General features: G+C 46.2%; 1 protein-coding gene across 1 annotated transcript in view; it reads right to left on the reverse strand.

Moving 5' to 3' along the window:
* The window catches only part of LOC144118657 (glutathione hydrolase 1 proenzyme-like), a 65,775-nt gene that overhangs the window by 35,399 nt on the left and 14,092 nt on the right, over positions 1-16,284 (reverse strand). The window contains exons 3-5 of the mRNA XM_077651527.1: positions 12,262-12,384; positions 7,516-7,601; positions 1,025-1,220 (exon numbers count right to left, since the gene is read on the reverse strand). Coding sequence (XP_077507653.1) covers positions 1,025-1,220; positions 7,516-7,601; positions 12,262-12,384 — 405 coding nt within the window. The remainder of the gene's footprint in view (positions 1-1,024; positions 1,221-7,515; positions 7,602-12,261; positions 12,385-16,284) is intronic.

The following is a 16,284-nucleotide window of genomic DNA, read 5'->3' on the forward strand; positions in this document are numbered from 1 at the left end:
AGGGGCATAGAAAAAATGCAATGGAGGGCTAGAAGTCAGAGCGACAAATGATACGTATATTTTGTGAAAGATAAGCGCGCGAGTTTGCGATATCTGTGCCTTTGGTGGGTTAGATTTACTTGCGTGTAAAATGCATCGCTTTAGACTGCCCGCATTCACATCGTATGCAGAGTGGTTTCATAAGCTTCGTGCAAAATCGGCGGTCGCAACCCTATAGAATAATGTATTTCAATGTGGTTCTGCATGGAGATGCATTACCGCACTTCTCTTCATCGCACAACTCACGCAGGTTTTACATTTCCAAGAATTTATGCGCCATTAATGTCCGTAATGCGAGCTATCGCTGTCATTCCGCGATCTTTCTGTCATGCTGTATGATATTTTCGGCAAATCAGATTATTTTTCGACGTTATTTTCAACGAATTATGATGGCCTTACCATCGATCCCTGAGCACTGAGGCAGTAAAAGGAAAAAAGGATGCCCGCAATCGAGCGCCGTTTGTAAGCTTTTAAAAAAAAAAAAGCGAACTGCTCTACAACGCCAGCCCCGCCATGATCCCAGCGCCTGTGCGCTCGAGGAGCTGCTTTCCCGCAGAGCCTGGAACAAAATGGCGGACCTTCGCGCAACTCAACTCTGCTCCCTGCGGGAGCATATACAGGAACACTAGGGCAGGCGGCTCCGGCGCGCTCTCCGGTGGCGTACGCTCAAAGCAGTCGACAAGCAGACGACACGGGTGTTTGCTTCAGCGGGCACGCCGTGACGTTGGATTTCAGTAGTTTCTTTCCAGGCCGCCAGGCGCCGCCAGCATGATAGTGGCGCCGCGGGCTTGTGACCTTTTCTGGTCGCCGCAGACGAGGGAGTTTCCACTCCTATATAGTCTTCCTCCGTGCGTCAGGCTAACGCAGGCAGAAAGCACCCGCGAGCCAAAATATGTTGTACTGCGGTTTAGTTTTGCCTGTGCTGGTAATCAGCGCGTAAAGGAAACGACCGTGAACCAAAAGGGAAAACAACAGGGATGCTTACTGGAGCTCGGCACTCGACGCTATTTCGGATTCATGGCTCTTCAAGATGTCCGCGAAGTGCTTTTTGATGGGAAAGCCATTGTTGGCCAAATTAATGGCGGGTGCGAACAGCTGTTCCCACGAAAACTTTCCTCCCAGATCTTTGTGCAGTATCTCGTAGCCTTGCAGGGCACCCGGCACAATCGATGCTTGCGACCCTGAAAAGATGAACGGCACAATGAGATACCTTGTTCGAACACCTTGCGACAAACGAATAGAACGAAAATAACTATATCTATGCTCTCAATACTACTCTGGCTCTTGAAAACTTTCTTCTATTGTCAGAAATCTAGCTTCGATGGTGCTTTACTTATTTTTCAAATCAGCAGGCGATTTGAGAAGCTGTGGTTCATTATTCCTTGTGATCTTCTCAAATATAGCTTAAGATAACTTCTTGATAGACTAGTTGGTAATTGTGTTTTTTTGGCACCTTTAAGTTACAATGACCTTCTCAAAGGTTTGCTAATTGTCGCCTATGCTTGAACATAAGCTAGAACGCCACGAACGGTTGTCATCATTATCATCATTATCATCATCAATCGCACTACCTTCGCTGTAGGGCTAGCCATGTTAATCTCCAATTAACGGTATTTGTGCCCTGATCCAACCCGTAGGCATCATAAACCGGTAAATTTCCATATCTGTCATCTAATTCTCTTATTTCATAATATACCATAAACAAAACAACAAACAAAACTTACTTAAATTCCTTTTGTCTCCGAGTATACTCATTTCCCCACTTGGAATCCACTGTTACCCTAAAAGACTTTCGGTTATCTCTTCCGCAGCCCAGGAAATCTGGACGAACATTTCTACAGTTTTCACCGCTGCCACCGTGCACCGAGTGGCGCTGACCACTCACGATCATCGCGGTAATTTCGAATGTTCGGTACATCCCACTGATTTTTTTATGGCCGTCAAAAATAGTCAATGTAAGCGCAAGGAGCATTTTATCGTGCATGCTTTGCAGCGAGGAGAGCTCCCTCCTCGCCTTCATTAGATAGGCCAGCCTTTTATCCTTCATTTAACACCTCACCCACTCTTTTCTTTCTCTTTCTACCTTACCTTATGCACTGAGGTGCCCTGGCGGCACCTTCCTTCGAAGGGTGCCGCCATTTCGGAAACGATGTTCGAACGTAAACAAGAGTCGCGCACGCTAAACTCAGGCAATCGCGCACGTATCGCGAGTGTACGTTAAAGCTCGACATGAAATAACGTTTGGCGCATTCGGGCTTTAAAGCACGCTACCCCATACACCCATATGTCTATTTTATAGTGGCACTACATTCTGCAGCGTCGGAACATCTCCTGTGCACTCATCGCAGCTTTGGCAGTGCTGCAGGGAACTATTGAAAGTCCCTTTATCGGGACTTTGTTAGTGTAGATGAGTAGCGCGCTTCATCATAGGCTCCGTGGTCTGCTTGCCGATGACGTCACTGATTAGGCATGCATCGCTCCCCAGAGATGGCGCAACAGTAGCGCGCTGGCCGTCCGCCCAACGAGTTGCTCATCGGCGGCAAAACGCTGTGCAGAGCCGCCTCCGTTCGGCACTGCGTGTTGCGTACGCGATCGCCTACGGTTCCAGTACGTACGGCCCGAGCTGCGCTCAAAAATCGCATTACCAAGAAGCGTAATCGCCGCGGTTATTTACTTTTTTTTTTACTGAGACATAATTAACGCGTGTTATCTTATCTAAATAAGAAATAACTTATGATAACAGCAAAGCATATTGAATTTAAAGCTGCTAAAAAGTAACTAATCTTCCATTGGCTTTTGTATCGCAGGGCAGAGGGCATGGAGGGTTCCGATATGAGTTCCAGAATGTGAACGAATATCGCATACAAGAACGCTAATAGCGAACTCTATACGACACTGAGGGCAACGTCATCTAATTATTGTTCTGAGTAAAAATTGATTGTCTGGCTCTTTTGAGGTATTTTGTTTTTCAGGCAGCAAATTAATCGTTCATGGCTGGAAAAATACAACTTAAAAATTTTACCTCCACTCGATTCAATCTCCTGACACCTACACCGCAAATGGCTCCGTGATCGTCGCTCTGAAGCAAATTATAGTGTAGCCTAGCCTCTCGTATCGGCGCCCAAAATTAATAATAATAATAATAATAATAATTGGTTTTGGGGGGAAAGGAAATGGCGCAGTATCTGTCTCATATATCGTTGGACACCTGAACCGCGCCGTAAGGGAAGGGTAAAGGAGGGAGTGAAGTGGGTTCGACTCCCGCCGCCCCAAAATTCGGTGTCGACGCATGCAGTTTACTTTCGAAATCGGCGGGAGATGGCGACACCTGTATTTCGTTTTCTTTTTCTTTTCCAGCTTATAAAAGCTGCGTTCTCGGGGAGAGTGGTCTCTTCTCGGTTACAACGGAATGCCCCGCCGATACAGGCCAACTTCAATTTGTGTTGAATGTGTCTGTAACGTAGCGTATAGATCATTTTCTCTGGCGAGGATGGAAGCGGTCGTGGCGCAGAGGGGCACGAGGGACCTTTCTTCCTCTCGCTGTCTTGTACAGCGGGGACCGAAAAGGAGCCTGTGTTCTTTCTGATGTCAGTGCGCGTATAATAATCCCCAGCCGGTCGAAATTATTCCGGCACCCTCCACTACTGCACCTCTTTCTTATTTCACTCCTTCCTTTATCACTTCCCCCACGGCGCGGTTGAAGGATCCACCTAGAAGTGAGATAGTTAATGCGCCATTTCCTTTCCTCGAATACCAATTTGAACGCACGCTCTACTGGACCTCGAAGCCAATTGTTTTCTTGCACTTTCAGCGTATCTGAAATCATAACGATTGAATAGCATAGACAGGCTCGTTATGAGTCCGGCAAAAATATGACCCGCAATTCGAACTTTTTTTGTATATAGAAAGCAAAAGCGAAAGGTGCATTATGTTATAGCTGTCGCGGCGTTGCTGTGATTCTTTTGGAATTCTATGTACAGGATGTTTAAGCTAACCGGTGCGAAGCTTTAAATATGGAAACGAGCTCTACAAATATTCGATATCGTTTCAGTCTGTTAGCTCGAGAAAGCAAACGTGATTTTTGAAATGTTTCTAATTTAACAATAAATAACGATATATTAAACTTCTTCCTTATGCCGATCTGTAGATGTTTTTAGCAGACGCACTGAAGATCACTTTTTAATTGAGTGTGACGCAAAGTTTTCAAAGTAAAAGTTGTAAAGTTAGACGAGAAATGTTCACTTAAGTTGCTTTCTTAATGTTAGTTTTTTGTGGTTTTTTTTCGAACTTAGGGTAAAGTACATGAGATTTAAAAATTATCGCAAGAGTGCGCGTTCGCACATAGCCGATATATAAATGGGCCGTGACAAAAGGAATATGGTTACGAAAAGCCGTAACGAAGTAACAGGCCACAGGTCGCAACAGACAGACAGACAGACAGACGGACGGACGGACGGACGGACGGACGGACGGGTGGGTGGGTGTATGGATGGATGGGTAAGTGGGTGGGTGGGATAGATAGATAGATCGATAGATAGATAGATAGATAGATAGATAGATAGATAGATAGATAGATAGATAGATAGATAGATAGATAGTTAGATAGATAGATAGATAGATAGATAGATAGATAGATAGATAGATAGGTAGGTAGGTAGGTAGGTAGGTAGGTAGGTAGGTAGGTAGGTAGGTAGGTAGGTAGGTAGGTAGGTAGGTAGGTAGGTAGGTAGGTAGGTAGGTAGATAGATAGATAGATAGATAGATAGATAGATAGATAGATAGATAGATAGATAGATAGATAGATAGATAGATAGATAGATAGATAGATAGATAGATAGATAGATAGATAGATAGATAGATAGATAGATAGATAGATAGATAGATAGATAGATAGATAGATAGATAGATAGATAGATAGATAGATAGATAGATAGATATATAGATAGATAGATAGATAGATAGATAGATAGATAGATAGATAGATAGATAGATAGATAGATAGATAGATAGATAGATAGATAGATAGATAGATAGATAGATAGATAGATAGATAGATAGATAGATAGATAGATAGATAGATAGATAGATAGATAGATAGATAGATAGATAGATAGATAGATAGATAGATAGATAGATAGATAGATAGATAGATAGATAGATAGATAGATAGATAGATAGATAGATAGATAGATAGATAGATAGATAGATAGACTTTCTTCCCATTACGAAACAGCTCTCATGACCTTCTCCACCAGACCTCCACTCGTCTCTTACTTGTTTCGACTTTTCGAAAAATAAGCATGTCAAAACTACAAACTTTGTCCGTAAAGTTTCGAGACTGATTTATTTTCTTCTCTAGAAATGATTTCCCAAAACAAATGTTGGTGCGTGTGTGGTGCGCCATCTCTTCTGGCTAACCTGAGCTATTTATTTTAATTGCTGTGATAGCTGCTATATGGCACTACGTGACGCGTTGGAAGCTGTGTATAGACTGCAAGGGAGACTATTTCGAAACAAAGAAGGGGCGCCCTTCAACCTCACAGAATGAAAACAACGTGGCTCGGATCAAGGAAATCGTGCAGCAATACCGCATGCTATCAGATGCTCTGGACATTAGTAAGACAACGTGCCACCAAATTTTGCGTGAGAACTTGCGGAAATGAAAGCTGAATGCCACACTTGTGCCGCACTCCCTCACACATGATCAGAAGGACACGCGGGCATCAGTGAGCTCTGACTAGCTCTCCGAGACAGAGAAGGATGCTACTTTCGTGGACAGCATCATTTCTGAAGACGAAACATGGTGTTATCAATACGAACCTCAAAAAATGAGGCAGAGCGCCGAATGGGGGTCCACAAGCTCCCCGGCGTCCAGAAAGGTGCGGCGACAGAAGACCAAAACAAAGACGATGCTGAGAGTTTTTTTCGGTGCCAGAGGTGTCATACACCATGAGTTCGTCCCACAAGGTCACACGGTGAATCAGGAGTTTTATATCCGCGTGCTCCAAACACATGCGTGATGCAATGCGACGCCGTCGCCTTGAATTATGGGCATCTGGACAATGTAGCCTTCTCCACGACAACGCAAGGCCGCACACTGCTCTCACTATCAGCGTGACAAAATTTCTCGCCAAGCACAGCATTACTGTACTTCTCCATCCGCCATACTCGCCTGACCTCTCCCCATGCGATTTTTTCCTGTTTTCTTGTGTGAAGAGAGCCCTAAAAGGTCGCTGGATGGGGAGCGTGGAGGCCATTCAAGACGCCACTACAAAGGAGCTGACAGCCCTGCCAAAAGGAGCGTTCTCCAAATGTTTCCATGACCTCCAGAAGCATTGGAAGCTGTGTATAGACTGCAAGGGAGACTATTTCGAAGGGGTGATGCACAAATGATTTCAATGTTAAACTCATTTTTTAATGTACTCAGTCTCAGAACTTTACGGACAAAGGTTGTATATCGAAACTCCAGTACTTCGCGGATGCCTGCGGCGGCATCATGCGCTGAAGGTTGGAGGGTCTTCCTCTGGATAAGAATCCGTTTCCCTGTCTTGCATACAGCAACGGCAAACATCATATGTGGTGTCAAGTTTTTGCTGACAACACGTAGTCTTCAAGCACGCAGCCCTGGCCTTGGAAAATAAACCATTAACTTTGCAATTGTCACAAAAGTTTTCCCTTTTAATCTTAGATTTAGCTGTTCTATAAGCTCCCGCGTTGTCTTATACAGCATTTTCTTCTGTCATTGAGCATTTTCTGACGGTCGTACTTTGTTTCAAGGTTGTATTACTACTAGTTTCTTCCCTTTGACATCTGTATTTATTAGCAAGCCATTCAGTTCTTCGCTCCATGTACAGTCGGATACAAGATAAGTTTGCAGTGAAGCTCCGCCCACATTCGGGACCGCCGCACAGAATTCTTCCACGACAAGAAAGTACTCCGTAGTTTAGAAAAAATAGCTGTGGTTTAAACTTTGGTTAACCCTGGGGAGAAGCGAAAGCTTCCTTTGAATGGCACACTGCCGACGGAGCAGTCCGATGGGGCAGTTTCCACTTGCCACGGTGGGCAGATTGTGATGACGTCACTAGGTACAATGACCTGCCACGTGACACCACGTGACATCTGTCACATGAGTGCCCGGACGCTGCCCTCTTGAAAACCTAGCGTAGTGTAGCTTTCGCTTCAAAATTATTCTTGTTACGTGGTCAAGAAACTAATCACAAGAAAAAAAATTATATGCTCTAGAATTTTGATACCTGGCTCGTCTAATAAAGTCAAACATTAAAAAGCTGATTTCATTTACTGTTGTGATTGGCTACCGAAGTAATATAGGACGCCATAGCACTGCTGTATCGGTGGTGTGCGGGCGATTCGCGCTTCAGTGGCGGGTACGGAAGTGTACTCGAATTCGGGAAACTCTGCCTGCTGAAGTAGCCCTCCGTCTCTCACCATGCAGACGCCTAACGAATGAGAAAGTACCTCGTTTGGTTTCCTTTGGAGCGAGAACTCCAACCGAGGAAGCTGACTTTCCCAAGGCGTTCAAGGCCTTGACTTTGTCGGTCTTCCTGCAAAACAAGAGCGGCAGAAGAAATGACGTAGTAAGCTGAGGGTACCACCTGCAGGCGTAAACATCATCATCAGCAGCAACATGACAACGCCCACTGCAGGACAAAGGCCTTTCCCGTATCTCTCCAGCTGACCCAGTCCTGTGCCAGCTGCGGCCACCTTATACCCGCAAATTTCCTAATCTTATCCGCTCGCCTAGCTTTCTGCCGCCGCTCTGCTACGTTTGCTTGGAATCCAATCCGTTACCTTTAAGGACCATCGGTTATCTTGCCTTTACATTACGTGTTCTGCCCACAAACATAGCTTTTTCTTGAATTCGACAAGAATATCATTAACTCGCATTTGTTCTCTGACTCATTGGCTCTCTTCCTATATCTTAACGTTACACATTTTCCTTTCCATAGCTCGCATATTTGTCCTCAATATAAATAGAACCGTTTTCGCGATGCTCCACGTTTCTGCCCTTGCGCTCCATATGCGCTACACCTCATTTTCATTTTTATAGTTTTATTTCTCTTGTGCTCCTGATCTGCGGTCACTACCTGCTCTAAGTAGAAGTAGTTGTATTTCCTTAACATATCCAGCGCTTCTCTACCTATCGCATAATGCTGTTCCCTTTCGACACTGTTGAACATTAATTTCTGCATATTAATTTTTAGACCCACCGTTCTGCTTTGCCTGCTTAAGCCTTTGGTCATGGTTTGCAATTCGTCCTTGAGTTGTTTAGCAAGGTACTGTCGCCAGTTAATCGCAGATTACCAAGGTATTCTACATAAACTCTTATACCCAACTGTTCCTAATCCAGGTCTCTGAATACCTCCTGCAAACACGTGGTGAATCGTATTGGAGAGACTGTCTCCATTACAAGCTTCCTTATTGTGATTTTATTACTTTCTTGATGGAGAACCAAAGTGGCTGTGCAGCCGCGGTAGATATCCTGCAGCATTTTTAAATATGGCTCTTCTAAATTGTGATTTCGTAATGTCTGCATGATTGCTGATCTTTCCACTGAGTCAAATGCTTTCTCGTAATCTGTGAAGCCTATATATAGGGCTTCGTTATATTCTGCGCATTTCTCTATCACCTGATTGATGATGTGAATATTGTCACGAAGTGGTGACTGCACTCCGGAGAGCAGAAAGGCTGCGAAAATGGTGTCTAAACAAAACTATTTATTCGGGCTGACTTGCGTCCACAATGGACTGAATCACTCGGCGGCGGCTTCCAATAAGCGTGCTCGGCGGTCGTCGAACAGAATGCCCGCCGCTGTCGGCCTTGGTCAATTTAAAGCTGATAGCGAACTTTCGAGATAAAGCGTCCAAAGTAATTAGAACGTTCTGGAACAACGTAGAATTAGCTCTGCCTGGCTGCGATCAATCGAGATAAATCTACTTGCGTCATGCGTCGCAAACAAAGCGATAAAGTGCATGGCGGCAGATTTGAAAAAGAAAGAGACACTGCAAAGATTCGCGGAAATATAGTTTTGATTTACGGGGAAATTAACGTCCCAAAGCGACTCAGGCTATGAGGGACGCCGTAGTGAAGAGCTCCGGAAATTTCGACTACCTGGGGTTCTTTTACGTGCACTGACATCGCACAGCACACGGGCCTCTAGAATTTCGCCTCCATCGAGATTCGACCGCCGCGGCCGGGATCGAACCCGCGTCTTTCGGGACGGCAGCCGAGCGCCATAACCACTCAGCCACCGCGGCGGCTGGCAATATAGTATATTGCCCAGTGACCTTTACAATAGCCAGCATGCCTTTTGGCTGATCAAAGTCTAAGGTTCTCCTGGTTATTCTAGCGACAACCTTAGTGAATACCTTGCAAGCAACGGACAGTAAGCTGATTGGACAGTCGTTATACTTAGCGGTGCAGGCTGGGGCACAGTTTTCTTGTTTCCTTTTTTAGTCCCAGTATAATTTAGGTCCTTTATGTGTCCTTTCTTATGGAATAAATAAGATAATGTTATCGTTCTTCCAAGATTCCGGTATGGTCGAGGTAAAAGGGCATTGCGTATAAAGGGTGGCCAGTTTTTCTAGCATCGTCCTTCAACGGATCTGCTGTTACTTGGTACTCACCAGCTGCTTTCTTCCTTTGTGTTGCTTCTATGTCTTTCTTTAGTTCTTATTTCGTACCGGCGGGGTGTTCAATTGGACCGCGGAGAAATAAGTTTGCCTTTTTGGTGCACATATGTATTTCGCTTCTAGCATTTCACTACCGCCTTACTGCGCTCCAAAAAAAAAAAAAAGAAAGGAGCACGTAAAAATTCCTCAGTCTTTTTTAGCGTCCACTGACAAGTGCGCGCGTTTCTCTGCTGCTATTCCCAGCAGCATGGCTATTCGGCCCCATATTGGAAATGTATTGGCAAAGCCCGGTCCTAAAAAGGACCAGTGTGAAGCCATCTATTCCTAATACTGGGCTGATTGCCAAGCTGCTTGGGATATAGGGCTTGCCCCGAGATGACGCGAGTCCCTAATTCCACTCCTTGAATGAGAACTGTTTTCTTACGCAGATGTAGTCGACGCCGACAAAATATTTATTTTCCTGACTATGAACTTCGAAATAGGCCGTAATAAAAAATCACTGAACTGTGTTTCCTGCCAAGGCATCATTCAGAGGCCAGGGCCTTCACAAAAAGGGCAATCCGCGACTTAAAGATAATCTTTTCCCACACCAGAAACTGCCAAGGCCAATGTGAATGCGAGTTGGAAGCAGCGTGTTGCCATTCGCAACTGTTGTATCTCCTCTGGCCTTGGAAGCAGTTCGTACTTGGTAACCTTTTGGGAAAGTGGCATTGTCATCCGCCGAGTACGAACTTGAATCCGTAAGAAAGCTGTCTTGCCAGAAAAAGAGGTGACCCCTCCTGAAATGGGAGATCTAGCGAAAGGTGATGAAAAGAAACCCTAGCGATTAACAATCCCCGGCGCTGAGCAATTGCTACTATTCTGGAAGTGTCCACCGAGCGGGTGCGCCAAATGGGCGTGGTTTAAACTCAGCCAAATGATATTCAGAAAGACCGCTCTTTCTGGATGTTCTTACAATTGAATGCCGAAAACCGTCACGAAGGTCACAAGTACAGTTTTTAAATGGTCAAAACATATCGAAAATATGTTGGGCTACGAATGCGGATAAAATTTCACCCTTGCTTCTTGCCACGAATGCCTTATGTATACGAGGATAAATTCACGGATCCCGCTTTGCAATAACAATTAGTTCACAACAAGAAACGTGAAGTTCCCGTAATAGTTCCAGTTCCTAAGATGTGATTCTGAGATGTGGACCTAATAAATCGTTTCTTGCGTGTCTAGTCGATAGTTACATATTCAAGAAATGAGTTTTCGACAGATTTTCGCAACGTGCAATGTTCTATACACTTTCTTCCGCAGCGAGCCACAGGAAGCTCGTACAAACGAATTAAAATAATCGAAATAATGGGTCTGCTCCCGTGTGCAGCCGGATAAAAGTGTGGCCACACACGCCAAGCCTTGAGTACAATGGCTACAGAAATACATTCTTACAGATCACCTTAGAATTCCCTGTAAATGATCGCGGCTTTTTTCATCTCTGCTTGCTATTTTTTCTCGGCGTATGTTGTCAGACATCAGGCATTTCTTCTGTCGATAAGGTGGATTGTTGAGCTAGTTGGTACATGATCTATAAAGAACAGCAGCAGAGAGAAATGAAGACCAAGAAGTCACACACACGACAAAGACGATGCAGCATCTTTCTCGTCGAGTGTGTGTTGCTTCTTGGTCTTTGTTTCTCTCTGCTGCTGTTTTTTTACTTATCTTCTGCCAGGGCGAGCTCTGCAAGGCGCACAAATAAAAGTGGGCGATAATTTGTCGCGCGAGCCTTAGAATTTGTATCTGCACCGAAAGAAGATGCAACCACACCACAGTGTGAACCTAGATGAGCTGCAACGCAACACAGTGCGGAGTGTCACGACCGAGCGCCTGAAATCCCTGGCGAGCATTGATCACACGTTCTGGAGCTTGCGCAGTACAGACAAATTAAAGGGTTTGACCGGTATGGTATGGTACGGTACGGTACAGTATTGCACAGTGTGGCATGGTACACAATGCTGTGGTATGGAAAGGCACGTACTATACGGTATGGTATATGCGGCTTAACGTCCTGAAGCTGCACAAGAACTACGGCAAACAGCGTAGTGGAGGGCTATAGACTAATTTAGACCGCCTGGGGCTGTTTAACGTGCACTGACTGTAGAATAAAAACGAGTTAATTACGCTCAGGCTGAAATTAAGAAGAATAAATGGGCATCCACAGGACGCGTGATGAGTATAGAGCAAGTAACCGATGGTCTCTCGTTGTGACGAGAAGATAACGAAGAAAGGAAAACGGAGGTGGCGGCAGAGGGCGGAATCGGACGGATCCGCTCCATTCGGAAATGCACAGAAACGTGACTAATACCACGTGGCTGGGGCAAAACGGGGCCAGCTTAAAGTTGGGAAGTGTCTAACTGGGATGGTGACAATATAAACGAAAAGTGCCTTCAGTGCATGTGCTTGAATCCCATGGCCTGCATTAGAACCTCCCGTGCGTTGCGCACGTTCTGGAATCGTTTTGCAGCTGCGCGTGCGTAATGTGCGAGTGCTGACTGATGTCATCAAGATCTCTGCATTTCAGAAGCCTCACTGGTCGTAGTGGAGGGCGATGAAGCCTCCTCCGATGCCCATCAGGTGCGGAGCTGCCACCCCCATGCAGAGGAGCGTGGACACTGCAGCGTCTGCAAGCTTTCCGCCTTTCTGGAAGGCCTCCCTGGGCGAAAAAACAAGAAAAAGAAAGATTAGCAAAAAACCACCGGGCTGCTGCAGCACATAAAAAAAGTCACAGACGACCAATGCGATTCAGGCGACAGTGTATACGTTAGAATTAGTGTTCCCCCTTGACGATGGCGGGCGCCGTGATCCCGTCCCCTCAATCACCGCGGGACACGCTGTACGCCCTTTCCACTATCCCGATCCAACCCAGCAATCGCCGTGTGCCTCGCCGTACCGCATTGGCATTCTTCTCACCCGTCAACTGTGATTGGCTACAGTGGTTTGCCTCTCGCCACCCGTCGCCTCCTACCAACTCGCCACCTCATCCTGGCCTCTTCCTCTCCCTGCTTGCACTCCTTCGCTCTCGCCCTTTTCTTTTCTCCACTTTCCTCATCGCACACGAGGCTTCATACACCAGCGCCAACGCCGGGCACTTTTTGCGCTAATTGGCGGTAGTAATGCTAACGCATTAAAAATGGCACAGTTACACGAGGGTGCAAGAGTATTTTGAGAACTGAGTCTCGGCTGCTGATTTATCGTACCTTGAGAGTGCTCCTGTAGGAAACCTTGTGGAATGTCGCAGAGATGAACATATACGGTACATATGGTATATGGTATGACTGTCGTGGTTTGGGATAAGCAGCTAATTCAACCAGGTCTTACTCGAACCAGCTTCTAAAAGCCGAGATGGCTATTTAGCGTGGTGCTGTTGATCAAAAGCGAATTGTGCCACCTGCTCAACCGTTTAGCAAACAGTGGACTTCAATTGTACTTCAATTGGAATTGAACTTCATCCCGTACTCGGATGCCCTTCACGTCACATGGCACATAAAAGTGGCTATGTGTAACTTATTTATTGAATGCTTTATGGGCTGGTTTATTTTTTAATTACAAAGTTCGCGCCGTGTTTCGCAATGCGTTAAACTCGGCGATTTCTGCAGTGTTCGCATATGTGATGTTTGTTTTGCTCCGCTACGTTGCGCCCCTGTAACGCAGCGGCAGACCTCTCCCCCTCGCCGCTAGCTCCCGCAGTGCTTTCGTACTAACACCGACGTAAAACAGTCGAAGTCCGCCCTAAAACATGGTGTGAGCAAGTGTAACGGCAAACCCATGCTCATACGGTGAGCTCTCGCGACAGGTGAAGACGCTGGGCAAAATGGCGAGGGGGGGGGGTGCGCTAGACGCATCGCAATCCGTGATTGCTGTCCAGCGGTTGAGTCAGCCATGTGCAAGCGTATGACGAGCTGTGAGACCCCGGTAGTAAGCACAGTTGAGATGGGCCGGTGGTTGCACCCAAGGGCCCTTGAGAGGCTGTGAAAAAAGAAGTGGCGCTCACCTATTGTGAAAACGTTTCAGTGACAGCTGTGAAGGGAGTCTGGTTATGTGACCCATAGGTTCGGTGACCGAAGACAATGGATCTTGTGATCTTGTTATGGGATGACGTCATTCAATGTGGGCGAACCACCCGGGATCTCGGAAGGTTGTCTGGCCTCTAACAGCTGATGATGTGAAAATTTTCAGTGCGATGAACTAAAAGGACTACAGCGCAATAGCTGCACGGAGAATAAAAAAAAAGGGCTCCCGCCGAATCTGTCTACTGCACCGCAGCGGTGGCCTAGTGGTTTGAGCATCTGCCTCGCCTGCGGGAGGTGCGGGGTTCGATCTTCAGTGCTGCCGGGTACCCACTAGTGATAAAATGGGTACAAGCTTCCCCTTTTCAGGCGCTCGGCTTATTCAGGGTGAAATGCTTGGGAAAGGGGTCTTTAACTCCACCTTGAGTATAACGAAAATATCTTGTGCCATGGTGCGCTTTGGCCGCAGATACCTTTTGAGCCCAAAAATTTACTACCATCACTAGTGTCTACTGCAGGGTTCATTTCGTACAGGCGAGCCGCCAGGGTTAGTGACGATGAAGCGTTATTATAATAGCGGATGTGCCGCTGTCTACTGGGGATCAAAATGCACAATTTAGCATACCATCTAGTGTTAATAAACCTCTCAGAGTGATGCAAGAGTAATTCAGATACTTAGACCTACACATTTAGGTGACCAGACTGAATTTCATGCACATGCAAAATACAACCTCCCAGGTGTATTTTTTTTCTACTTTTTATGATGGCTTAAAGTGAGCACAGATTTTGAAACATTTCTGCTCAAAAAGGGAAACTTGTGAGAGCAGCCCTTAAACGCATTCGGTATTAAAGCATGACACTAATCCAAGCCCAAGAACACCTGTGGTTATGGAGTGTCTCGCTCAATTATGCTTGCAAAGAGTCCCAAGTAAACCAACTCATGTTTTCGCTTGATAGTAAATCAACGCGTCTTCACATAGGGCACCCAATTTTAAACAAGATTCAGTGTTCTTTGCCTTTGCGTCGACATGTAACTGCATCAAATCCCAAAATCACTGAGCTCACATTGCTAACCCGGCTACTGCTGCACCTTGAACGTTGCAGCTCAAATTGAGCGCGATAGTACTTTAAGTTCTTCTACTCCCCCCTGTTTCAACTTCTAATCACTTCACTCAAGGCACGCCTGAGACGCTACGGTTGTTCAGCGGTTATGGTGCTCGGCTGCTGACCCGAAAGTCTCTGGTTCGATACCGGCCGCAGACCCACGTTTCGTCGCCTGAAAGACAAAAGGCGCGATTTGCTGCGCGATGTCAGTGGCGCGTTAGAAAACCCCAGCCGGTCGACATTTATCCGGAGCCCTCCACTCTGTCGCTTCTAGATCGCTTCTTTCCGAGAGGATAAGCCAGGATAACGAACTGGGAGAAGTTCGGCGAGGGCTTCAAAACGATAGTACTGACAAAATCGTTAACTTCGAAGAATGGGCAGACGTCAAGAACCAAATAACGAGGACGATAAAAACCACAGAGGACCATTCAGCGATAGACATTCACTTACTTCACCTACGGGAAGCCAGGAGGAGTCTCATTAAAATATGGAAAAGACAGAGACACAACAGTAAGAATTGCAGAACTCATGACCCAGACAGAAAAAAATTCGTTGCAGGCACTTAGATATCTCTTAACTGCGGGAAGGCGTAAGCCGTTAGCGACTCATTGCACTGATTTGAATTTGCCGCGCTTGAATTTATTTGACGACAGTGGAGAAGAGCAGCTGGCGCGAGCGTTGCAGAGGAAGCGGTGACGTCACGCAGCGCATGCGCAGCGTGTCGGCAGTTGTTGCTTGGCGGTGGGTCACACTGCTTCGACGTCCTTTCGCCTGATGTGACGTCATCATCCACGTTTCCTTGTTTTTTTAAACAATTTTTACGCAAATTATAGATACATATGTATCAGCAACGCGAACACAAAAAGGAAGAAGAAGGAGAAGATAGTACTATCTTCTTCTCCTTCCTTTTTGTGTTCGCGCTGCTGATACATATGGATCGCAACCAACTAGTGATCTTAAGGTCACGTGACCTTAAGATCACGTGACATCACAAGGTCACGTGACCTAGGTGGAGATGTAGCGGACGGCCGGTCACAGCGAGTACGAGCCATTAAAGGCTATCGCCTTAAAAGTACGCCTGGGAACTGGCCAAGACCAACTGGGTAGTCAGATTCGAATCGTTTAAAGGCAGACTAAACAGCAAGACCGCATGGAACACCTCACCTCAGGTACCTTAAAGACCCACCCAATGCTAAGGGAGTACAACGCAGAAATATATTCATATCCCCACACGGCTACGAAGGCGCGGACGAAGAGCTGGCTGACGAACTCGTCGAGTGCCCTATCTGCACTAAACGAGATCCGCGACTGGGCAGCACAGAATACAGGGGACCACCAAATCCTAGCCTAGACAGGGAATTCACCCTCGAAGATACCATTGCGGCGCTGGTGGAAATGCGACCTGACACACCACCCGGGCAAGACCAAATCACGGTGGGACT

This window comes from Amblyomma americanum, chromosome 2, assembly GCF_052857255.1.
Source record: "Amblyomma americanum isolate KBUSLIRL-KWMA chromosome 2, ASM5285725v1, whole genome shotgun sequence".
In the NCBI taxonomy this organism is placed as follows: domain Eukaryota; kingdom Metazoa; phylum Arthropoda; class Arachnida; order Ixodida; family Ixodidae; genus Amblyomma; species Amblyomma americanum.